The following is a 25,010-nucleotide window of genomic DNA, read 5'->3' as shown; positions in this document are numbered from 1 at the left end:
TGCACAGAGTAGGGGAAGAGGATTGTGAGCCTTTTTTGATAATTTTACCTAGTTGATAATTGCATACACATTTTATATGGGAGACATATACAGCCCAGTATAACAACTTGTAGACAATCTAACCAGATGTTTGCATAATTGGAAATATACTATACAACCCACATACATGCCTGGTCTGAAATATAATTGTCTGAGAAAGCCAGCGTGGTGTAGTGGTTAAGAGCAGTGGTTTGGAGCGGTGGACTCTGATCTGGAGGACCGGGCTTCATTCCCCACTCCACATGAGCAGATGAGGCTAATCTGGTGGACTGGGTTGGTTTCCCCACTCTTCCCCATGAAGCCAGTTGGGTGACCTTGGGCTAGTCACAGCTCTCTTTGAGCTCTCTCAGTCCCACCTACCTCACAGGGTGTCTGTCGTGGGGAGGGGAGGGGAAGGTGATTGTAAGCCGGTTTCAGTCTCCCTTAAGTGGTAGAGAAAGTGGCATATAAAAACCAACTCTTCTTCTTCTATATCTTTGTAAATCTGTAAATATGTGTGTTTTACATGGGTATCAATTGACCACTGAGGAAGGCCAAACAGGCATGTGGTTACAGTATATCAACCTAGGATATGCTATTGTGCTGTTTTAATGATATTTTAAAATATTTTTTATCCTGACATAGCGCCTTAAATAAATTATATTTCCTTTATCTATTTATTTTATTTGTCCCGCCCAACCTTTTCGACAAAAACGTCTTAAACGCGCTTTCTCACCCTCGGCCAAGGCCCAATCCTGCGGGGAAAGCTGTTCCACCAAGCTCTAGTGCGCCTCCTGCTGGTTTCAGTGGAGGATATTGTAGGAGACCTTACTTTCCTCCCCCAATTCAAGAGTTGCCCGATATCCTAGCCCCCTAGAGAAGGGATTGAGCCTAGGATGCAAAAGCCACTGATATACAGGTAGAGTTGCCAACTCCTGCTTGGGAAATACCTGGAGGTTTTAGGAATGGAGCCAGGGGAGGGAGGGGGCTGGGGAGGGGGCAAACCTCAGTGGGGCACTATGCCATAGAGTCCACCCTCCAAAGGTAGTAATTTTCTCCAGGGGAACTGATCTGTCGTCTCGAGATCAATTGTAATAGCAGGAGATAGCCAAGTACCACCTGGAGGCTGGCAACCCTATATACAGTCCTCCTCCCACCTCCCCTGGAGGTTGCCATAAATCAAATCAGACCACAAGATCCTGCCCTACAACACGGCTTGAAAACCATCAATGGCTTCATGCCAGTTAGACAAACCGTGAATACGAGACTTTGCAAAAATAATTGGGCAGGGATCGCAATTTTTTTATGAGCTTCATTGAGTGACCCGGGATTCCATCTCTTTACATTTTCTCACTCCTTCCAAACAGACGGCAACTTCGCAAGTGGCAACGATTCTTGCAGCGCAGGCAGATTTGGCCTATAAAAATTCAGAGCGCGGGTAATTCCTCCAGCTCCCGGCGTGCAGAGAAACGAGCGTCATCAATCGCCGGAAGGGATGCGCTCCGAGAAGCATCTGCTGGTTACGATGCAGAACGACAAAGCAATCCAAAAAAGAGCGTCGGCAATTTTACACTTGCTTAAGACGTTTCAGAATGCCGTGAGAAAAGCTGTGAAGAGCGGGGGGCGGGGGGGCGGGGGGGGGGGTCTCAGCACTTCTCCCAAGGTCCTTCCTCGTCAGTCGTCTCCTCCACAAATCCGGAGCAACGTGATCCTGTAATCCCCAGAGGTGTCCGACTGCAAGGAAAAGAGAGAGAGAGACGTAACTGTCATTTCCAGCATGGTCTCGCTGGCCACTGTAACACTGGAATTTTTAACCATGCAAATAGGAAAGAGGGCAAGGGGATGACTGGTCATGTAGCCAGCGTGTTGCAGTGGTTAAGAGCGGTGGACTCTAATCTGATGAACTGGGTTTGATTCCCCACTCCTCTACATGCGCGCCAGACTCTAATCTGGTGAACTGGGTTGGTTTCCCCACTCCTACACAAGAAGCCTGCTGAGCAACCTTGGGCTAGTCACAGTTTGCTCTGAACTCTTTCAGCCCCACCTACCTCACAGAGTGTCTGTTCTGAGGAGGGGAAGGGAAGGTGATTGTAAGCAGGTTTGAGTCTCCCTTAAGTTGTGGAGAAATTCGGCATATAAAAACCAACTTTTCTTCTTCTTCAGCTGCTGCTGTCACCATATCCCTTAATTCTGCACAGACAGCCTTTACCCTACCTCGGTTCATGGCAAAGTGTGGCATTTAGGGGGATCTCAAGTGAAGAAAGTTGCCTGACCTCACACTATTACCTCCCCTAAATCCTCAATATTCGAACAGTATCTTTCCTGTCCAGATCCGAAGGTGGACTGACACAATCCCGCACGTCATCAGAGTTCACTGAAGCACTCACTTTAATAGCAGAATACAAGGAATGTCCATACAGCTTCTTATATTCAGCTCGGATGTCCAAAAGGTCAATTTCTGATCTGAATACCATGATTCTGTTCAGTGTAAATTCGTCTGTCCCAGCCCCCTGAGAACAAGGAAGGGGGGGGGTAAAATATTTTTTGTATTTGTAAGCCATCTTTCTATTTCGAAAACAAGCGGAGGCAACATGCCACATGTAAAACATTTCATAAAATTCCAAGCACGAAACCTCAATTTGAGAACAAAAACAGCAGCTAGTATTGAGTACCGCGGACCCCTCTGACTCTCTTGCCATGCTCCCACGTGGCCCAACACGAACACCTTTTTTCTTACTCATGCCTCTAGAATGCAAGCTAGAATCCTCCAAACTGCCCATCCATATTTATTTAAATTCTATAGACCCTCCCTTTTGAGCCAATGATTTCCAAGAGGAAATCAAACTGGGGGGGGGGGAGATGCATAAGGGTGCTGCTAAGCAACATGTGATGTGACCTCCTTAAGGGACGGGACTTCTCAGCTTGGCCAATGGAATGTGACTCCCAGTTCATCTTTTGGAAATGGGACAGCTAAGAAAGGCGCTGTTCTTAAAACAAAAGTCCAGCGGTACCTTGAAGACTAACATTTATTCCAACATGAGCTTTCGTGAGCTGGAGCACACTTCTTCAAATGCTATGAAGAGGAAATCGTATTCTAAGTGATGGTAATGTTTTTCCAATTCTTCCAGTCCAGTCCCACAACACTGTTTTATTTCATTAACAATCTTTGCTGTTAGACTCAATGGTTTTATCACATTTTGTACCCCTCTCGCTGATTGTCTGAATAATATTTCTCATTGGTTCTTGTAGGTTATCCGGGCTGTGTAACCGTGGTCTTGGAATTTTCTTTCCTGACGTTTCGCCAGCAACTGTGGCAGGCATCTTCAGAGTAGTAACACTGAAGGACAGTGTCTCTCAGTGTCAAGGGTGTAGGAAGAGTAATATATAGTCAGAAAGGGGTTGGGTTTGAGCTGAGTATTGTCCTACAAAAGTATTGTCCTGTAAGTATCAAGATAATGTGCTAATGAGGGTATGGTATGTTAATATGGAACCATTGTATCCTGAAGTGATCTGTTAATGTGTGTAATCCAAAGCTAATCTGTATGGCTATTGTTTGGCTATATATTACTCTTCCTACACCCTTGACACTGAGAGACACTGTCCTTCAGTGTTACTACTCTGAAGATGCCTGCCACATATGCTGGCGAAACGTCAGGAAAGAAAATTCCAAGACCACGGTTACACAGCCCGGATAACCTACAAGAACCAATGAACTCTGACCGTGAAAGCCTTCGACAATATTTCTCATACCTGTAATCTGCCCAACCCCACTGCATTCTTCTGTTTTACTAGGCATTTTTTTTACGTTCAGAATGTTTATATCATACTATGTAATATACTTGCACCCTGACCTGGATGGCCCAGGCTAGCCTGATCTCATCTGATCTCAGAAGCTAAGCTGAGTCAACCCTGGTTAGTACTTGGATGGGAGACCACCAAGGAAGTCCAGGGTTGCTACACAGAGAGAGGCAATGGCAAACCACCTCTGTTCATCTCTTGCCTTGAAAACCCCTTGAGCGGTTGCCCTAAGTCGGCTGCAACTTGACAGCACTTTCCACCACCAATTTGTTTGCTGAGTGTAATCAACCATAGCCCCAGTGAGAAAGGCGAACTATAAATGAAGCTTATTATTATTACAATATAAGAGCTGGCGTGATGTAGGAGAGCTGGCGTGGTGTAGTGGTTAAGAGTGGTGGTTTGGAGTAGTGGACTCTGATCTGGAGAACCGGGTTTGATTCCTCACTCCTCCACATGAGCGGCGGACGCTAATCTGGTGAACTGGATTTATTTCCCCACTCCTACACATGAAGCCAGCTGGGTGACATTGGGCTAGTCACAGTTCTCTTAGAGCTCTCTCAGCCCCACCTACCTCACAGGGTATCTGTTGTGGGGAGGGGAAGGTGATTGTTAGCCAGTTTGATTCTGCCTTAAGTGGTAGAGAAAGTTGGCATATAAAAACCAACTCTTATTATTATTATTATTATTAATTATTATTATTATTATTATAGGAAAAAGTACAGAAGGGAAAGAGGAATAAACACTGGAATAAATGTTATTAGTCTTTAAAGTGCCACAGGACTTCTCTTTAATTTTGTTACAATGAACTAGCACAGCTATCCCTCTGGAATGATCATGGAAGGCTGTCCTTAAAACCATTCCCCTGCTCTCTGGCGTCCCTGCCGCAGTCTTTGTGTAATATGTGGCAAGCTCAACATACCGTATTTTTCTCTCCATAGGACGCACCTTTCCATAAGACGCACCTAGATTTTAGAGGAAGAAAACAAGAAAAAAATCTTGTTTTCCTCCTTTAAAAACTCGTCTTATGGAGCGAATGCCAGCTGGGCGCGTGCGCGTCGGGACGGCGCGAGTTGGCGTTCCCTGGCCCGACGGCCAGCTGGGAGGCGGGTGGGGCCGCACAGAGCGAGCCAGCGCACCCGCCCAGCCAGCTCTGTGCGGCCCCGCCCGCCTCCCAGCTGGCCGTCGGGGCGGGGAACGCCAGCTCTCGCTGCCCGACGCGCATGCGCCCAGCCGGCTCTGTGCGCCCCACCCGCCTCCCAGCTGGCAGGGCGCACAGAGCCAGCTGGGCGCGTGCGCGTCGGGACGGCGCGAGCCAGGGTTCCCCGCCTCGACGGCCAGCTGGGAGGCAGGCGGGGCGCACAGAGCTGGCTGGGCGCGTGCGCGTCAGGACAGCGCAAGCCGGCGTTTCCCACCCCGACGGCCAGCTGGGAGGCGAGCGGGGCCGAACAGAGCCGGCTGGGCGCATGCGCCTGCTTGCTCTGTGCGGCCCCGCCCGCCTCCCAGCTGGCCGTCGGGGCGGGGAATGCCTGTTCGCGCCGTCCCGACGCGCACGCGCCCAGCCAGCATTCGCTTATGGAGCGAAAAATACGGTAAATAGCCTCCATCTGATTGGAACCTTTGTACCAAGATGGCATCTTATCTGTGACAATCTAGAGGGTGGCACAGAAGGAGGGCTGCCCCTCCTTTAAATCTTCCAGTGCAGCAGGAAAGGGAGCAGCCGTGGTTCCCCTTGCTCCTCCGCCCCCCGATCTGAGTGTTCGTCCCTCCCTCATCGGCTGTAGTGCCTTTGACTGCAGGTGTGCCACGCAGCAAGTGAGAGAGGAAGAAGGTCAAAACCAGACACCAAATCAGTGGGGAGGAGCAGCAATCTATAAACTTCGTCAAAGTCTTTTTTGATAAAATCCAAAGAAATTATGGAAAACAAAGAAGAGAGAGGGATTTAAAAAAATGTGTCAAAATGTTTATTTTTTACCTAACTGTAAATTATTTTAATTATATATACTCTTTCAATTTAATACGACATAACTTTTAAATTATATCAATGTACCCGTGGTAACATTGCTGTTATGTTCTTAATCTTTATTGGCGCAACGCCGCAATAAATGTACTACTACTATTACAGTGGGGAGGAGCTGTGTCGGGAAGATTTAAAAGATACCTGTCCCAGGACAGCAGAGGCCAGACCCAGACAGCAGCGAACTTAAGCAAGAAGAAAAAAGCATGTGCTGTCGAGTTCCATGGTGGTCTCTTATCCAAGTACTGGCCGTGGCCAACCCTTCTTAGCTCCCAATCCCTGACAAGCTTGGGTCAGACTGGGCTATTCAGACTGCTCAGCAAAGCCTTCTTCAGATAATCTGAGAATGCAGCTGAATTCTTCATAAGAACATAAGCAAAGCCCTGCTGGATCAGACAAAGGTCTATCAAGTCCAGCTGTCTGTTGACACAGTGGCCAACCAGGGGCCTCTAGGAAGCCCCCAAACAACAAACAGCAGCATTATCCTGCCAGCGTTCCAAAGCACCCAATACAATAGGCCTGCTCCTCTGATCCTGGAGAGAACATGTATGCATCATGTCTAGTATCCATTTTGACTAGTACCCATGAATAGCCCTCTCCTCCATGAACATGTCCACTCATAAGGACATGAGAAAAGCCATGCTGCATCAGACTGAGGTCCATCAAGTCCAGCAGTCTGTTCATACAGGGGCCCAAACAGGTGCCTCTAGGAAGCCCACAAACAAGATGACTGCAGCAGCACCATCCTGCCTGTGTTCCACAGCACCTAATATAATAGGCATGCTCCCCTGATCCTGGAGAGAACATGTATGCATCATGACTAGTATTCATTTTGACTAGTAGCCATGGATAGCCCTCTCCTCCATGAACATGTCCACTCCCCTCTTAAAGCATTCCAAGTTGGCAGCCATCACCACATCCTGGGGCAGGGAGTTCCACAATTGAACTATACATTGTGTGAAGAAATACTTCCTTTCATCTGTTTTGAATCTCTCACCCTCCAGCTTCGGAAGATGACCCCGCGTTCTTCATGTCAGGAGGTGGGTGGTCCAGCTCCTCCGGGCATCAACCCCCCCCCCAAACTACAAACAGAACTGGAAGACTTACCCTCAAAGCCCCACGCAGCTTTTCAGCAAAGAAGACGGGAGTGTTTTTCGCGCATTTAACTAGCAAAGGGAAAGAAAAAAGAATTCGAGTAGACCCACCAGGCTGCTTTGCTTCTGTTGGGCAACCCCTAAGCTCACATATTCACAGTTTTGGAGGAAGGACTTACTGAAACGGCAAGTGAGGGACTCGCGAAAGATTCAACAGGTGTTCCATTATAGGCCACGTGTAGCACAGCTGATAACTTAATGGCATACTTTAGTTAGTATGTTTTAATTCTTACTGCCCCCTTGTGGGTAATTATATTAACTGTTAGATTTGTCCAATACCACCATAGAGATCAACAAGAGTTTCAGGGTATAATCTTCCTTCGTCAGGCACGAATAGATCTCAGAGAGATCTCCATTTCTACTCATGTCTGATGAAGAAAGCCCTGACTCTGAGCCAGCTTCCTTTTCTCTGTTTTGAGTCTCTCACCCTCCAGCTTCAGCAAATAACCCCGCGTTCTCGTATCCTGAGAGAGGGAGAAAAGCTTCTCCCTGTCCACTCTCTCCATTCCATGCATAATTTCATAGGCCTCTATCATATCTCCCCTTAACCGCCTTCTTTCCAAGCTAAACAGCCCTCACTAGCATGCCAGAACCAGGTAAACACACATGCCATGACCCAGTCCCTCCCTGGCTGCAACAGGTACATGGCAGCTCTCCTCCCGTCCTCCTTACCGATAGCCAGCAGCAACTCCTCAAAGTGCCCCGACATCTCACTCCTTATGCTGTCCTCGATGTCCTTCCCGCAGAGTTTGTGGTATTCCTTAAAGGCTTAGAAAGGACGAAAGAGAAAAACACCAAGACTGTCAGTGGAACATGCTTGGGAAAACATGAGAAGGAAAATTAGTGACATTCTCCTGTTCTATGCTCCGGGCCGTATGGAATTTGATAGCAGAGAAAGCAAATTCCCCCACCTCGCACATAACACAAGAACTCCGATCCAGTGATACTGAAGGTCTGTAGATTCAGGAGAGATTAAATAACGTCCTTTCGTACAAGGCATAATTAGTCTCTGGAGTTCACTGCCATATGATTCATTCATTCACTCATTCATTCGCCACTTTTCTCCCTAAAATTCACCCAAGGTGACTTAGATCATTCTCCTCTCCTCCATTTTATCCCCACAACAACCTTGCAAGGTAGGTTAGGTTGAGATTGTGTGACTGGCCCAAGGTTACCCAGCAAGCTTCCAGGAAAGAGTGGGGATTCGACCCTGGTTCTCCCAGATCTGAGTCTCACACACTAACCTCTACAGCTTGCTGGCTCTACATAAAGGGGGTGGAGCCCAGTGCCTTAAAATGAGGATCAGACCAATTGATTGAGAATTCGGCAAAAGCTAAGCAAGCTATTGCTAAGAGCTGAATCTGCCTCTACAGGCTCAGGCAGTGTATCAAATGCAGGGGACAGGGCATCGGGGGAAAGATGCTGACTTTGGTACAGGCAACTACCTCTTTTGCCCGTTGTACCAGCCCAGAGACCAAAGCACCTTTTGGTATTCAGCAAAGGCTTAGAAAGGATGAAAGAGAAAAACAAGACTGTACATCAGCATTATTCAAAATACAACCAGACATACTTGTCTGCCTAAAACACTTGTCACTAACTGAAGAGATGTAACTTAATTGACCAGTTTCTTACTGTTTCTTAGCTGTGGCATACTGCTAAAGCACAGGATCTGTATGAATTTGTCTTCATCTGTGCCCCACTTCTTCTCACCGGCATTGTAGAGGATCTAGAAAAGGGAAGGAAGTGAATGATCCTCTTCCATCTATAATGCCCGAGTTCTTTTATCAACACTGAAGAACAGGGGTGTCAAACAAATGGCCCACAGGCCAGATATGGCCTGTTGAGAACTCTTCCTTGGCCCGCAAGCCAGCCACACATACCCCACTCCCGAACTGGGCTGGCGAGGCATGGACCGGCCCGACCAAGTGACATTTGTGTCATATCTGGCCCTCGTAACAAATGAGCTCAACACCCTTGCTGAAGAAGGTTACTTTGGAAAAGTGCAATTCGTTTCACACCACCATGACCGACAAGGTAAATTCAACATCCTGTTACATTTTCCCTCCAAGGATCTCTGGTGTGCGTTAGACTGATCTTAAGAAGAGCTAGATTCGAGTCCAGTGGCATCTTAGAGACCAGCAAGATTTTCGGGGTATGAGCTTTCGAGAGTCAAAACTTCCTTCGAATATTTTACGATATTCGTCAAATATCTGATGACTATTCATCAGATATTTGACAAAGGAAGTTTTGACTCTTGAAAGCTCCTGAAAATCTTGATGGTCTCTAAGGTGTCTCTGGTTGCTATGCAGAGGCAGGCAGTGGTAAACCCCCTCTGTTCGTCTCTTGCCTTGAAAACCCTACTGGGTTGCCATAACTCGGCTGCGACTTGATGGCACTTGAAACACACACACACACACACACACACTGTCTCTCTTGGTGGGGTCGAAGCAGATGTGAGGTACGACTCTAGCTACTTAGTGGTACTCTACGCATCAAATCACATCAAGTGCCATCAAATCACAGCTGACTTATGGTGACCCCAGCAAGGGGCTTTCAAGGCAAGTGAGAAGCAGAGGTGGTTTACCATAGCCTTCCTCTGCAGAGCCTCCCTTGGTGGTCTCCCTTCCAAGTACCAACCCTGTTTAGCTTCCGAGATTGGGCTATACCATGCTGCCATTCCTCAGTGGTACTCTGTACTAGCCCATGTCTGCTTTCTCCACCCATTCCACCATAACTAGCAAGTACAAATTAAGCTAATATCTTTTTAAAAAGTTTAGATTTGCATGATTTTTACATGATTGGAGAGCATACCGGATGCCCCCTGCACTTCAAACTTGGAAGAAACAGTCAGGAAATGTCCAGTCATGGGATTTATCTGGCTACCTCCTTTCTAAATTGGCATACCTGTGCATCATTCTTGGCAAGATGGGCGTCCACAATTGGGCTTTCATTTCTTCGGCTCTGCAGTCACAGTGAAAAGTGAAGTGGTTAAAACAAAGCCCAAGGAAATTCACAGAATCCTTATTTAGTTCTGTTATTTATTTCTGTTATTTAGTTTCCCGTGTCCCAGATGTGAAAGTGAAGACAGAGGGAGGGGCCGTGGCTCACTGCAAAACATCTGCTGTGAATGCAGCAGGTTCCAAGCTCAATCTCCATCATCTCCAGTTAGAAGGAACAGGTTGTAAATTATTTGAAAAACCTCTACCAGAGATCCTGGAGTGTTGCTGCCAGCCAGAGTAGGCAATACTGACTTTGGCAGACTATGTGTCTGACTCAGTCGGCAGCTTCACATGCTTTCTTTGGAAAGAACAATGGTGACCTGGTATCTGTGTTGCATTCCATTTACTTGGAAATTAAAATGTCAAGACATTTTCACACAACGCATAAAATTGTGGAACTCCCTGCCCCAGGATGTGGTGATGGCAGCCAACTTGGAAGGCTTTAAGAGGGGAGTGGACACGTTCATGGAGGAGAGGGCTATCCATGGCTATTAGTCAAAATGGATATTAGTCATGAGGCATGCCTATTCTCTCCAGGATCAGAGGAGCATGCTTATTGTATTAGCTGCTGTGGAACACAGGCAGGATAATGCCGCTGCAGTCATCTTGTTTGTGGGCTTCCTCGAGGCACCTGGTTGACCATTGGGTGAACAGACTGCTAGACTTGATGGACCTGGGTCTGAACCAGCATGGCCTTTCTTAAGATGGCTTTATTACAAGAGCCCTCCTAGATGGTCTCATTTTGCCTGTGCAGGAAAAAAGGAAGTGATGCTGTGTTCACTTTCTCATGGAGAGATCTAAACTGGCATCCTTCCACTTAAAGCCTGTGAAAAGCACAAAGAAGCACCTTCTGAGAGCATGAGAAGGACAGACTGGCTACGTTCAGAACTGAGAGGAGCATTCATCAAGAGCCTGGTCAGAAGTGGGCATTTGTGAATGCCATTGTAGGGGGCAAGGCACACCAAGCTCTGCACAGTGTGCCGAGGCCAGAAACCCAGCCCAGATGGGATCATTTTCTAGCGGCAGAGGTGCCACAAGAGGAATCGTGCGATTCACTACAAAAACTTGCAACCCGGCGTTTGAGGGAAGCCGAAAAGTCATGAAAAGAACTACTAAGGGGGCAGAGGGCACAGTCAATGGATACGGGGCGCTCTGGCCAATCACCCCAGAGGCTGCCGAAGGATCACTTACACCTGCCAGGGACACCAGGGCTTGTCGGAAGTTACCAGACGTATCAGAGCTGATGTCGTCGCCGAGGCTCTTCTTATACTCTTAATTCGAGAAATAAAAAAAATCAGGGGGGGAATTGCCAGTGACATTTGTCCTCAGGGAAAGCAGCAAGAAAGAAAAGTGAAGAGCAAGGAGGCATGTACGGGCAGAAGGCCCGTATCCTATTGAGTATCACAACAACAGAGAGCCAATATAGTGTAGTGGATGAACTAGGATCTGTAAGACCCAGGTTCGAATCCCCCTGCTGCCATGGAAGCTTGCTGGCTGACCTTGGGCCAAACACACGCTCTCAGCCTAACCTACCTCACGGGGAGGAGGAGGAGAAGGAAGAAGAGGAGAAAGAAGAGGAGTAAGAGGAAGAAGAGAAAGAAGAGGAGGAGAAGGAGGAAGAAGAGGAGTTGGTTTTAATATGCTGACTTTCTCTACCACTTAAGCAAGAATCAAAGTGGCTTACAATCCCCTTCCCTCTTCCTCCCCACTGGAAAGAAAGAAAGATTGCAAAGGGGCTGATCCACAACTAAATGCTTGTGTGTTTGTGTGTGCGTGTGAGTATGTGTGTGTGTGTAAAGCTCCGTCAAGTCGCAGCCGACTTATGGCGACCCCTTTGGGGGTTTTCATGGCAAGAGACTAACAGAGGTGGTTTGCCAGTGCCTTCCTCTGCACAGCAACCCTGGACTTCCTTGGTGGTCTCCCATCCAAATACTAACCAGGGCTGACCCTGCTTCGCTTCTGAGATCTGACGAGATCAGGCTAGCCTGGGCCACCCAGGTCAGGGCAAATGCTTGTCTGCAGAACTTTAAACATGCTCACTTACTCCACTTCTCAGGTAACGTGGAGCCAACTAGCCTGCCAGGACTCGTGAGAAACTGTACATGGAAGGCAAGTGCTCCAGAGTCACATGGAGCTGGTCAGCACAACACACCGTTCAAGGAAGGGAAGCCTCATTTCAATGGTACTGCAAAGAGTTTAGTGATGCAACTATGCTGAACGCGGAGGTCTCGTTTACACGGTTAGCTCCACAATGCTTCAGATTAACCAGACAAGACTTGACATTCACATGAACACATGTAGCTGCCTTCTACTGAATCAGACCCTTGGTCCAGCAAAGTCAGTTTTGTCTACTCAGACCGGCAGCGGGGTCTTTCACATCTCCTACTCGCCTGGTCCCTTTAACTGGAGATGCTGGGGATTGAACCAGGGACCTTCTGGATGCCAAGCAGATGCTCTACCACTTAGCCACAGACCCTTATGCTACAAGAAGAAGAAGAGTTGGTTTTAATATGCCGACCTTCTCTACCACTTAAGGAAGAATCAAATCAGCTTACAATCACCTTCCCTTCCCCTCCCTACAACAGACAGCCTGTGAGGAAGGTGAGGCTGAGAGAGTGTGACTAGCCCAAGGTCACCCAGCTGGCTTCATGTGTAGGAGAGGGGAATCAAACCCGCTCCAAACCACCACTCTTAAGCACTACACCATGCTGGCTCTCCAATTGCTTATTCTGGTCTGGATTGATCCATCTGGCCTTGGGTGTGATTTCTTTACAAATTGTCATTTACAAGAAAACTAAATTAAAGGTCTTCTAGCCAGCTGTGTAACATCCCTGGAGAACACCACCATGCAGTTAATGGGTGATAATTCGCTCTCATGCACGGGGGGTGGGGGTGGAGGATGGCTTCGGGACAAGTCCATTAATGACTCAATAAGCTTGTTCTTGGCTCCCATTTTTATTGGCACCGTTCAGCCTGCCTGGCTTATAATTAGCATACAATGCACCGGAGCTGGAAGCTAAATCTACCCTCCCTCCTGGAGGGGATTTATCCATCTATCCAGGAAAACAGCCATTAATCTTCCTGATCTTAATCAAAGCAATGGCCGCCCTCTGACCGAGCTGTACCTTCTCCAAATCTCTACTTCTCTGGGTTGGCTGCGCTAAACTTCTCAATCCGTCTTGTTCGGCTTCTCTAGAGCTTGGGGAGGGGCCGTGGCTCAGTGGCAGAGCACCTGCTTAGCATGCAGAAGGTCCCAGGTTCAATCCCTGGCATCTCCAGTTAAAGGGACTAGGCAGGTAGGTGATGTGAAAGACCCCTGCCTGAGACCACTGGAGCGCTGCTGCCAGTCTGAGTAGACAATACTGACTTTGATGGACCTTGATTGTCTGATTCAGTGTAAGGCAGCTTCATGTGTTCATGTGAGCTCAAAAATTCAACTGCCTGAAAAGCAGAAGAATCTCTTCCAGGAATCACCTGAGAACTAAAGCGATTTGGGATGGATTTGGGGGGGGGGTGGCGGCGGGGGGATATCAAGCATTTCCAGCGACTCGGCTGAAGTTCATCAGGTTGGTCCCCTTGGAAACAAACGAAAAGTCAGTCAGTTGTGATTAACTCGTTCTGTTGGTTTCAGTGGGGCCTGTGACCAAAGTCTGGTTCCTCGTGCTACATTCTTCAAGCATAGTCGGATCAATGGGTCTGTGACTGCCAGAAGATCCCAGATATTAGGGTCAGTTCAATCGTTGCATGGTATAGAACAATCTGAGCGTCCCCTTTCAGACATGTAGAGATAGCACACTGTAGACTACAAACGAGGAAATGATCAGAACATTCCCACATATGGGAACCATGCACTGCAAAGGGAAAGCTAGATTAGAAGAAGTGTACCTATCAAGCTAGGTTTCCATAGGCAGGGAGATCTGGGTGGGCTCCAGGTGACATCCTTTTGGATGGTTAAAGGAGTGGATTTTATCTATTTACTTTATATATCCTGCCTGTCTCCCTAATAGGAACCCAAAGCAGCTTACGTCATTCTCCACTCCCCCATTTTATCCTCACAACAACCTTGTGAGGGAAGTTAGGTTGAAAGTGTGTGACTGGCCCAAGGTCACCCAACAACCTTGCATGGCAAAGTGGGGATTTTCACCTGGGTCTCCCAGACCCTAGGCCAAAATCTAACCACTACACCATACTGGCTGTCTTAATCCAGAGTCCCACCAAGTTGCAACTTCCCTGCAAATTTTACCTTCCTGGTAAAGTCCAGGAAGGGCTATACCACAGATTATATCTGCTCGTTTTCGTCATCCACAGGATCCCCCGACAGAAAGCGGATATACAACATGCTTTCACAAAGTGCTTTTTGCATACAATGAGAATCGGGGCAAGGCTACTGCTGATGCTATTAAATTCTTGTGACATTCTCCAATTTCAGAGAGATTGTCTCCTAGGGGTTGGCCTAGCAAATTACTTGAAAAGCCACAGGCTGGGTGAACCTGTGAAGGCAGACGTGTTCCAGAACACAGGACATGCTTTTCCAGGGCCTTCTGGAGAGCATTAAACTCCTCTCCAGCTGGTCTTTCCTATCCTAAAGAAGCCTCTTTTGCCAATCTCCAGCTCAGCCTGGCTACCTCATGCCTGCTGGCAGGGAGAGAAAATCGATATGCTAACTGCTTTACTAAGATTTCACCCCGTCAGAAATATCTTTACTTGTATAATATGCCTGGGCGACTTCCTTCATTTGCCTGTTGCTCCTGGAAGCGAGGATTTCGATCAGCGTCTTCTCTTCGGTCCCAGAACCCTTAAATACAAACAAGCAAAAATGCCCTTGCACTAAAATCAATAAGTATTTTCCCCTCATAAATGGATTCGAGAGGATCTCTTTGAGGATCCTGGATTTATCAGCCTTCAGAAAAAGCTGAAACACCAATAAATTGTGTGGGTTTTTAAAAAATAACATTTCAAAAGAGGGAACAACCACAACATTCACTCGGGCAGGAAGGAGGAAATGAGCACAATACCAGCCAAGTGAAGTTACTTCTAAATTTCTATCAATTTGAATGGGAAAGGTTTCATTGTGGGGTTGCAGAGATGTAAAATTTGCAGATTCTGAAGACATGGGGGATTTGTTTGTTTTTTCCTCAGAATAAAACTTAAATTAAAAAAAAAAGGAACTATATGCAATTGTTACTTTTCTGTAACACCTAAAACCATTTTCCAGCTTAACAACGTAAAATGCATCATGTAAAACTTAGTTAGCATATAAAATTGTGTTAACTGAAATAGTTATGGCATTAACTATATAAAATTGTGTTAACTGAAATAGTTATGGCATTAAATATAAAGGCCTTTGTTTCCCACACGATAAACTGCAAATATACCCAATACTTGCAGTATCCTATGCTATTTTATCACATTTTACTTATTCCAAAAGATATATAGATATATACACTCACACACACTCACTATATATATATATATATATATGTGTGTGTGTGTGTGTGTGTGTGTGTGTGTGTGTGTGTGTGTGTGTGTATTCCATGTGTGTGTGTGCGCGCCATCAAGTCACAGCTGACTCGTAGTGACCCTGTGGGGTTTTCAAGGCAAGAAACGTTCAGAGGTGGTTTGCCATTGCCTGCCTCTGCGTGGGCTGAGTGAGTTCTGAGAGAACTGTGACTGGCCCAAGGTCACTCAGCAGGCTTCATGTGGGGGAGTGGGGAATCGAACCCGGTTCTCTAGATAGAGTCCAGCGCTCTTAACCACTGCATCACGCTGGCTCATTTATATATTCCATAGGAGGGTTTTTTAAGTGCTCTCCACTCAAATGAAATATACATATTTGAAAAACTGAAAACAAAGTCCTCAGACTTTCATGCTACATATTTGGAGTAAATAAAACCTTGTCTTAAAAAGCATTTCACTCATTTCAAAAGCGAAAAAAATAGGCATTTCCACAGCAAAAAATGCAAGTCACATGGTAGTGAGATACCCGGTGGTTGCTGTCTTGCCTGGCCCCAATGAATCCTCCCCCAAAGGCCAAAACAACCCTGGAAAGGGCGCTGCCCCTTCCCCCTGCCTTTTACTGAAAGAAACCCAAGCTTCAACTGGCAATACTGTTGTAGTTGTCTAGCAACAGCCACAGAGGGAATTTGTTTCTTAAAGCTACAGGCACTACTATTATTATGGGGGAGGCTTAACCCCCACACACACTGTTTTTTTTTTGTTTTGTTTTTTGTTAGATTTCAGAGTTTTTTGCAAATCTGGGGCTTGTAGAAAAATTTGTCTTGTCTGTTCATGGCTCCAAATTCTGGATTTAAATATCTACAGATTTGGCCACTTTGAGGATTGGATATATGGATCTCATATACATTAATATGGTCATCTTTGTTCGTTTTTTTTTTTTATTATTTGTCTCAAAATATCACCAGAAAGAGCAGGCTAAACACTTCAAAGAATACAGCAAGTGTAACACCACCTTTACAGACACTTACCTTCATGGCTTTCTTCAGCTGTTGAGCATCAAAAACCGCTGGAGGAGTCACAAGAGCCACCATAACGTGCTCCAAATGGCCTGTCAGATCACCCTTCAACGCATCTTTCAGATCCTAAACAAAACACACAAGGAACGGAATACTTCTCACATCCATACGTCACGGCTCATCACTGGGATATTACCAAAAAGGTCCTTCCACACAGAAATCCAGCATCTCAGGAAGAAGGGTTCTAGCCAATCCTCGTAGGCATGTACCTCATCCAGAACCAGAGAGCCCTGCCTCCCTACACCCACCAGCAAATCCTCACCCCCACCCTGACCGCTGATGGAGCGTGGGGGCACACAGGGCAGCCAAGCACTGATTCACTACAAACAGCACTCACAAAGCCCTGCTTCATCTCCTCACCCCTCTACATCCTGACATGCTGCCGTATTTTATATCCTGTTGTTCCTTGGAGGCGCTAGGGGCACTGCGCATGCGGCTATCCTCACAACAATCCTGCAAGGCAGGTTAGGCAGAAACAATGAGACCTGCCCAAGGCTACCCAGAGAGCTTCACAGAGATCGGAGCCCTGTTCCTCCAATTCCAGCATTATCCCCTATGCCCCACTGCTTTTTTCTCTTTTGGAAGGAAGGCTCCACCACCTCCTCCCAGTGGGAAACTCCTGAACGTCGGCTGACTCTTATTGTAAAACCAAACCTGCAGTTCAGTTATCACGATGGTTCCAGAAATGTTTCCATTCCATCCCTGCTTTGATGGACCCCTTTGTTGCCCCGACAGCCTTTCCCAAACCTTACCTTCCCCGCCGCTGCCTTGTACTCCGCCACAATCATCTGTCGCTGAGCACTCGACCTGCTCGTAAGGATGTCGATCAGAGTTTTCTCATCTGTTCCTAGAACGAAATGTACCACCTTCTCATTTAGAAGTGGTGGAATTCCCAAGCAGTAAGCACCCCAGTCCAATGGCGAGCCTGTAATTCGGTGTGGTCCGTAACTTGGTACCCGCCTCCACCACTGGATCCTAATCTTTGGTATTCTGGCTAGCCAGGGTTGAATGCTGTTGGTTCCCCCACACTGCGATGGAGTTCCTTGCAACCTTGCTACTGATAAGCCCCAACCAGAGTCTTCATACAAGGGACAACGCTGGTGTTGTGGCCCATCAAGTCCTGCATCCTGTCCCACACAGTGGCCAACCAGTTCCTGTAGAGATCCAGCAACAGGGCACAGAGGCTGAAGCCTTCATACGAACATCAGAAGAGCCCTACTGGATCAGACCAGTGGTCCACCTAGTCCAGCATCCTGTCCCACACAGTGGCGATCCAGTTCCTCTGGAGGTCCATCAACAAGGCACACAGGCCAAGGCCTTCCCCTGGTATTGCCTCATGACACTGGGATTCAGAGGTTTACTCTGAATCTTGGAAAGAGAAGACAGCCCAGCTGAGCCTAACTGACATCATTATATTGTCGAAGGCTTTCACGGTCAGAGTTCATTGGTTCTTGGGGGTTATCCGGGCTGTGTAACCGTGGTCTTGGTATTTTCTTTCCTGACGTTTCGCCAGCAGCTGTGGCAGGCATCTTCAGAGGAGTAACACTGAAGGATAGTGTCTCTCTTGACACTAGACACTGAGAGACACTGTCCTTCAGTGTTACTCCTCTGAAGATGCCTGCCACAGCTGCTGGCGAAACGTCAGGAAAGAAAATACCAAGACCACGGTTACACAGCCCGGATAACCCCCAAGAACCAATGACACCATTATATTTTCTTAGGTTTTCCCATAAGAACGTAAGAAGAGCCCTGCTGGATCGGACCTGGTGGTCCATCTAGTCTGGCATCCTGTCTCACACAGTGGCCAACCAGCTGCCCTGGAGGACCAAACAAACAGGGAATAAAGGGCATGGCCTTCTTCTGACGCTGCCTCCCATCGCTGGCATTTAGAAGTTTGCTACCTTTCTATATGGAGGTTGTGTTCACTAACTGTAGCTAGTAGCCACTGACGGCCCTCTCCTCCGTAAATCTGTCTAACCCCCCTTTTAAAGCTCCTGATGCTCGAGGCCTTCACTACCTCCACCAGCAGTGAATCCCACAGTTTAATTATTCATTGAATAAAGAAGTCTGTTCCTAATCTCTTTTTTGTCGGTTCCTAATCTCTTTCCTAGTATACCTATAGACAACACACTAGATTTGGTTAATTCATGCCATCATATTCTGTATTACTATGTATGGGTGTGAAAGCTGGACACCGAAGAAAGCTGATAGGAAGAAAGTAGACTCCTTTGAAATGTGGTGTTGGAGAGTGTGTTATGGATACCGTGGAGTGCCAAACAAACAAATCAGTGGGTTATAGATCAAATCAAGCCTGAACTGACCTTAGAAGCTAAAATGACTAAACTGAGGCTGACGTACTTTGGTCACATTATGAGAAGACAAGAGTCACTGGAAAAGACAATCGTGCTAGGAAAAGTTGAAGGCAGCAGGAAAAGAGGAAGACCCAACAAGAGATGGATGGACTCAAAGGAAGCCACGGCCCTCAATTTGCAAGATCTGAGCAAGGCTGTCAAAGATAGGACATTTTGGAGGACTTTGATTCATAGGGTCGCCGTGAGTCAGAAGTGACTTGACGGCTCTTAACACACACACAGATTTGGATGGGGTCTGTTCTATTCCTTTACTAACATAGCAGCTGATGGCGAGCTCAGTGCAACCCCAAAAGGTTTTTTTCTAAATGTCTATGACTTATTTTGGGATCTATTCGATGCCCGCTGAACCCCAGCAAGATTTGTAGAGCAAACGATTTTTGGATGAGGGTGAAATGGCTTTTCAAAAAAAAGGATAGACCAATCCATAGATCCATCAAAGACCATTAGGCCGGACAGTAAGATGCAGACTTCCTGCCTATAGCTCTAAATAACAACCACTGTGCGTAAGCAACAGGAAACGGCTACCTCCAGTGCATAGCGCTACTGATTTTTAAACAGTCGCAATATGTGGCCAGAGCCAACTCACAGGGGTCTTGATTGAGAAAGAGACAAATTACAAGGGAATGGGAGAGGCAGACTCACCGGAGTGGGGGAGAGAAAGAGGAACCTCCCCAAGACCCCAGCTAAATACTAAGAACATAAGAATATAAGAAATGCCATGCTGGATCAGACCAAGGCCCATCAAGTCCAGTGGCCAACCAGGGAAGCCCACAAACAAGACAGCTGCAGCAGCACCATCCTGCCTGTGTTCCACAGCACCTAACATAATAGGCATGCTCCTCTGATCCTGGAGAGAATAGGTAGGCATCATGACTTGTATCCATTTTGACTAGTTGCCATGAATAGCCCTCTTCTCCATGAGCATGTCCACTCCCCTCTTAAAGCCTTCCACGTTGGCAGCCATCACCACATCCTGGGGCAGGCTAATCTGGAGAACTGGATTTGTTTCCCCACTCCTACACACGAAGCCAGCTGTGTGACCTTGGGCTAGTCACAGCTTTCTTAGAGCTCTCTCAGCCCTACCTCACAGGGTGTCTGTTGTGGGGAGGGGAAGGGAAGGTGATTGTAAGCCAATTTGAGTCTCCCTAGACTGGTAGAGAAAGGCTGTTACCGCACTAGGTATTCCCAGCGATGTATTAAGAGTTTGACAATGTTATAAAAAACATCACTTTAAAAGGGTTTTTGGATGCCATGGCTAAAAAATGGTTGGAAGACGTCTTCACAGCTAAAGGGGCCAAACAAAGTGCGAACAGTATTTTTTATAACAGTTTCAAACTCTTAATACATCACTGGGAATACCTAGTGCGGTAACAGCCAAAGTCAGCATATAAAAACCAACTCTTCTTCTTATGTGTAGCAATCCCCTGGCACCAGTTCAGGTCAAGAAATTGTATGGTGGGGGGAAGCTGAAGCCCCTTCTTCACATGCATCACAGTCCTGACCCAAATCAGGACCCTGCACATCTGGAGAGCATGACTCTCCCAACTCACGCATGTCCCGAAGTCCTCGTCTATCATGGGAATCGGAAGTTACATTCTTCATGGACAGGAAGCAGATGGTTAAGTGCTTTACACCATATCCCGTAGGCAATTTTGACACGCCAAAGCCACAAAGGTCGGTGTGATGTCAAAAAGCCAGCTGCAGAGTCAGATGCCAACCTTTGCATTCACGCAGCAACCCAGTGAAGGTTCAGCACGCCAGCAGCTCTGCTGGTCTTCCTCCTAACCACAGTGCAAACTTACCCATTCCCCTAATGGCTTTCCGAATGGCCTCAGCATCTCTCGCCGGATTAAAACCTGAAGCATCCTGGATTGTTCCTCGATTGCCAACCTAAAACAGACAAACAAACAAAATAATTCAAGTGTATGAAGATACTCTGGTTTTAGGATCAAGAAATTCACGAACACACATTAACACAGGAGGGTCATATCTCTATGACCGAGCCTCTGCTTTGAGCGTTGAAGGTCTCAGATTCAGTTCCTGGACTCTCCAGTTAAAAGGACTGGAAACAACCTTCATTTTCATAAATGAAACGAAGGAATGGGAAAGCGGCAAACCAAAGACCAAATCCACCCTCCCCAAAATAATTTTGTTTTGGCATAGCAACCCGGTTGCCGTGAAAGAGGAACTTTGCTGCCTTGAACCAAGAATAAAGGTAGGGAATCTTTTATAAATATTCCCTGGAGAGGGACCATGGCTCAGTGGTGAAGCATCTGCTTGGCATGCAGAAGGTCCCTGGTTCAATCTCTGGCATCTCCAGTTAAAAGACCAGGCAAGTAGGTGATATGAAAGACCTTGGAAAGTCGCTACTGGTCTGAGTAGACAATACTGACTTTGATGGACCAAGGGTCTGGTTCAGTATAAGGCAGCTTCATGTGTTCAATATTCACAGAAATAAATCAATTAAAATTAAATAATTAAACTATTGGTTTGTGTGGAGGGTTCTAGAAGTTCTGGGTCTCACAGCCAATTTCACCATGATTTTTTAAACCGTCATGAAACTTCACACCAGTTCTGTACCGGTACCTGATTCTTTTAACCCGATTCTTTCAGTGTAATTATTTCAAGGAAATTATGCAGCTTCTCCCACCAGAAGCATGAGGACAAGAAGCATGATTCACTCGAAAGGGAAGGGAATGCCACTGTAAGTCCCCCCACCCAAAAAACATACCAAATGCAACAATCTAAACCACATTCCTCCAGTTACGGCCTGACCGTGGGAATGCAAATTTGGCCATACCTTGGAAAAAAATTACTTCCCCGTTAAGCCCTGTGGTTGCTTTGTGCTAACATCTGATCTGGCTAAAATGGGGCAGAGGGAAATTCACGGGTATGGAGGAGGGGAAAAAACACCAAGAGCTTATGATCTCAGTCTTTCAGGAATGTTGACTTAGTTGCTGTATTTTTAAAGAGAGACAGAAAGGGGGAGGGATTGTCCAAGACCAGGATCCAGCCCGCATGATATGTTTTTGTTCTGCGCATGGCCAAATCCAGCCCACTGTAAGAGACACACAAAAGAGACACACACCCAGCACATTCCTGAAACTGTCCGTTGTGCATTGGTGGTACAACAGGGAGTGAAACACTAGCTGGATCAAGTGCTCATAAACCACAATGTCTCAGAAAGCCCTCTGTTTATTAAGGACAGATGCCTTTTAAGTAGGGTTGCCAACCTCCAGGTGGCACCTGGAGATCCCCCACTATTACAATTGACCTCCAAACGACCAAGATCAGTTCTCCTAGAAAAAATGGCAGCTTTGGAGGGTGGACTCTATGGCGTGGAAGGAAAGAGTGAAACCACCTTCCCCCGCACACAAAGGCCCTGATCCATGCTGGTCCTCATTTTGCTGCCCAATTTCACGCCAATCTCTGCTCACTAGTCCCAAAGACCAGCCTGCACCAAAATCTGGGGAGAAAACCCCTTTGCATAAATTAAAAGCTTTACAACCAAGCATGTGGGACATTCTGATTTAGAAGAGGAAGAAGAGGGAAAAGAGGAAGAAGAGGAAGAGGAAGAGGAGGAAGAAGAGGAAGAGTTGGTTTTTATATGCTGACTTTCACTACCACTTAAGGGAGACTCAAACTGGCTTACAATCACCTTCCCTTCCCCACAACAGACACCCTGTGAGGTAGGTGGGGCCGAGAGAGCTGTGACTAGCCCAAGGCCACCCAGCTGGCTTCGTGTGTAGGAGTGGGAAAACAAACCCAGTTCACCCGATTAGCCTCCGCCGCTCATGTGGAGGGGTGGGGAATCAAACCCGGTTCTCCAGATCAGAGTCCACCCCTCCAAACCACTGCTCTTAGCCACTACACCATGCTGGCTCCCCGCTTCTTCCCCACTTAACTGTTATTGCATGATAGAAGACAGAAACCTGGAAGCAGCTGGCCAGCGTCTGCCATCCCCTCCCCACTCGTCCCTCCCTGTCTTGCAAAGAATCATCCTCTAGCACAGACAGGCCTACCGCTTTTATTATGCCATACTTCAGAGGACAGAGGATTTCAACACACCGTCCTTGCATCCGCATTCCAAATAAAGTGAGAAATCCTTCCTCAGAACTTTGTTGGCCTCGCCAGATTCTCAACCCACCCCTTCTGCCAACACATATCTTTAAAAGAACGCTTCCTTTTAGTGCCTACAAAACTGACTCCACTGCCTTTTCTAAACCATTTATTGACAGTCTTCGGCCACACCATTATTGACCTAAGGAGCAGTAGGATGTGGGAGGCCTTTGCTCCAATGCCAGGAGTCCCGCTGGCAGGAGGCGGTCTTCCAAGCCGGGCACCGCTCTGCTAGGGTTGCCAGGTCTCTTCTGGCAGCCAGCAGTAGGTGGGAAGGACTTACTGGCAGTGAGGAGAGGCCTAGGCCAGTGTGGTGTAGTGGTTAAGAGCGGTGGTTTGGAGACCTGGACTCTGATCTGGAGAACCGGGTTTGATTCGCCTCTCCTCCACACGAGCAGTGGAGGCTAATCTGGTGATCAGGGTTGCTTTCCCCCCTCCTCCACATGAAGCCAGCTGGATGACCTTGGGCAAGTCACTCTCACGTGAACACATGAAGCTGCCTTCTACTGAATCAGACCCTTGGTCCATCAATCAGTATTTACTCAGACTGGCAGTGGCTCTCCAGGGTCTCAGGCAGGGGTCTTTCACATCACCTCCTTGCCTAGTCCCTTTAACTGGAGATGCCAGGGATTGAACCTGGGACTTTCTGCATGCCAAACAGAGGCTCTACCACTGAGCCACGGCCCCTCGCTCCCTACTGTCTCAGCCCCACCAACCTAACAGGGTGTCTGTTGTGGGGAGGGGAAAGGAAGGTGATTGTAAACTGGTTTGAGTCTCCCTTAAGTGGTAGTCGGCATATAAAAAACCAACTCTTCTTCTTCTTCTTCGCTAGCGATGCAATAAGGTTGCCAGCTCTAGGTTGGGAAATACCTGGAGATTTGGGGGTGGAGCCTGAGGAGGGAAGGGTTTAGGGAGGGAAGGGACTTCAATGGGGTATAATGCCATACAGTCCACTTTCCAAAGTGGCCATTTTCTCCAAGTGAATTGATCGGTATCACCTGGAGATCAGCTGCCGATTCCAGGAGAGCTCCAGCCCCAGCCTTGAACTTGGCAACCTTACAATGTTGTGACATCACTTCCAGCATACTGCAGAAGTGACAGCATTGCATTGCTGACGATGCAGGTCGAGGCCTCTCCTCGCTGCTAAGTCCCCCGCCGGCCAGCTCATCGGCCAGTGTGCCAAATTCTACACACAGCCCAACATCCAGATCTTTCATTATGGCAGCTACATAATCAATCAATCAGTTCAATACGGTCCAAGACCAGCAAACAAAAGATATACATAAATATACATAAGCTATCTCATGAGATCTCGGAAGATAGGCAGGGTTGTTCCTGGTTGGTACTTCGATGAGAGACCGCCAAGGAAGTCCACGGTTGTTACGCAGAGGCAGGCAATGGCAAACCACCCCTGTTCGTCCCTTGCCTTGAAAACCACACAGGGTCGCCATAAGTCGGCTGCGACTTGATGGCGCTTTCGACCCACCCCCACATAAGCCCAGTTGCTCAAAAAAAAACATATTTCAGCTTTTTCATTTTACTCACCCAAGCTGAGGCCATGATTATCTTCTCTCAGGAAGGGGTTGAAAAAGAAATCAGATATTAACGGGATGATGACATTGTGAGCGTTCACTTATGATCAATCAATCAATCAAGTTTTATTTTGATACAATATCAGCTCGGAGTTAAAATCAAACGTATGAGAACATGGGCTCCACCCATTGGTCTGACTGTCACAGGGATATATTGGACAGTTCCTGGAACATCACCACAGTGTCCCAAGTCTCTCTGTCACACACCGCATCGAATGCGCCACCATTTCAGAACGTTTTGCATTTATCTTAGTTCTGCAAAGGTTCTTCATTCTGCCTTCTAGACCTGGAGCAAAGGGCTCCCACAAGAGTGTCTTTCCATCCTTAGGGACGAGGGCCATGGCTCAGTGGTAGAGCAGCTGCTTTGAGTGCGAAAGGTCCCAGGTTCAAGCTCTGGCATCTCCAGCTAAA

The 25,010-nt window shown here is 47.2% G+C and overlaps 1 protein-coding gene across 1 annotated transcript; it reads right to left on the bottom strand.

Annotated features, from left to right (window-relative positions):
- Positions 1–1,692: 1,692 nt before the first annotated feature.
- Positions 1,693–24,567, bottom strand: ANXA3 (annexin A3). Its single transcript, XM_056855718.1, has 12 exons — positions 24,553–24,567; positions 20,691–20,778; positions 17,269–17,363; positions 16,469–16,582; positions 14,688–14,778; positions 11,175–11,254; positions 9,889–9,945; positions 8,617–8,710; positions 7,657–7,752; positions 6,938–6,996; positions 2,406–2,528; positions 1,693–1,752 (listed from the first exon to the last, which is right to left on the bottom strand). Exons 1-12 carry the CDS (start codon positions 24,565–24,567, stop codon positions 1,693–1,695), a joined length of 972 nt encoding a protein of 323 aa, XP_056711696.1.
- Between the last annotated feature and the right edge of the window lie 443 nt (positions 24,568–25,010).

Source organism: Euleptes europaea, chromosome 9 (assembly GCF_029931775.1).
Source record: "Euleptes europaea isolate rEulEur1 chromosome 9, rEulEur1.hap1, whole genome shotgun sequence".
NCBI lineage: Eukaryota > Metazoa > Chordata > Lepidosauria > Squamata > Sphaerodactylidae > Euleptes > Euleptes europaea.
The sequence above is the reverse complement of the archived record's forward strand: the minus strand, read 5'-3'. Positions and strand labels throughout refer to the sequence as shown.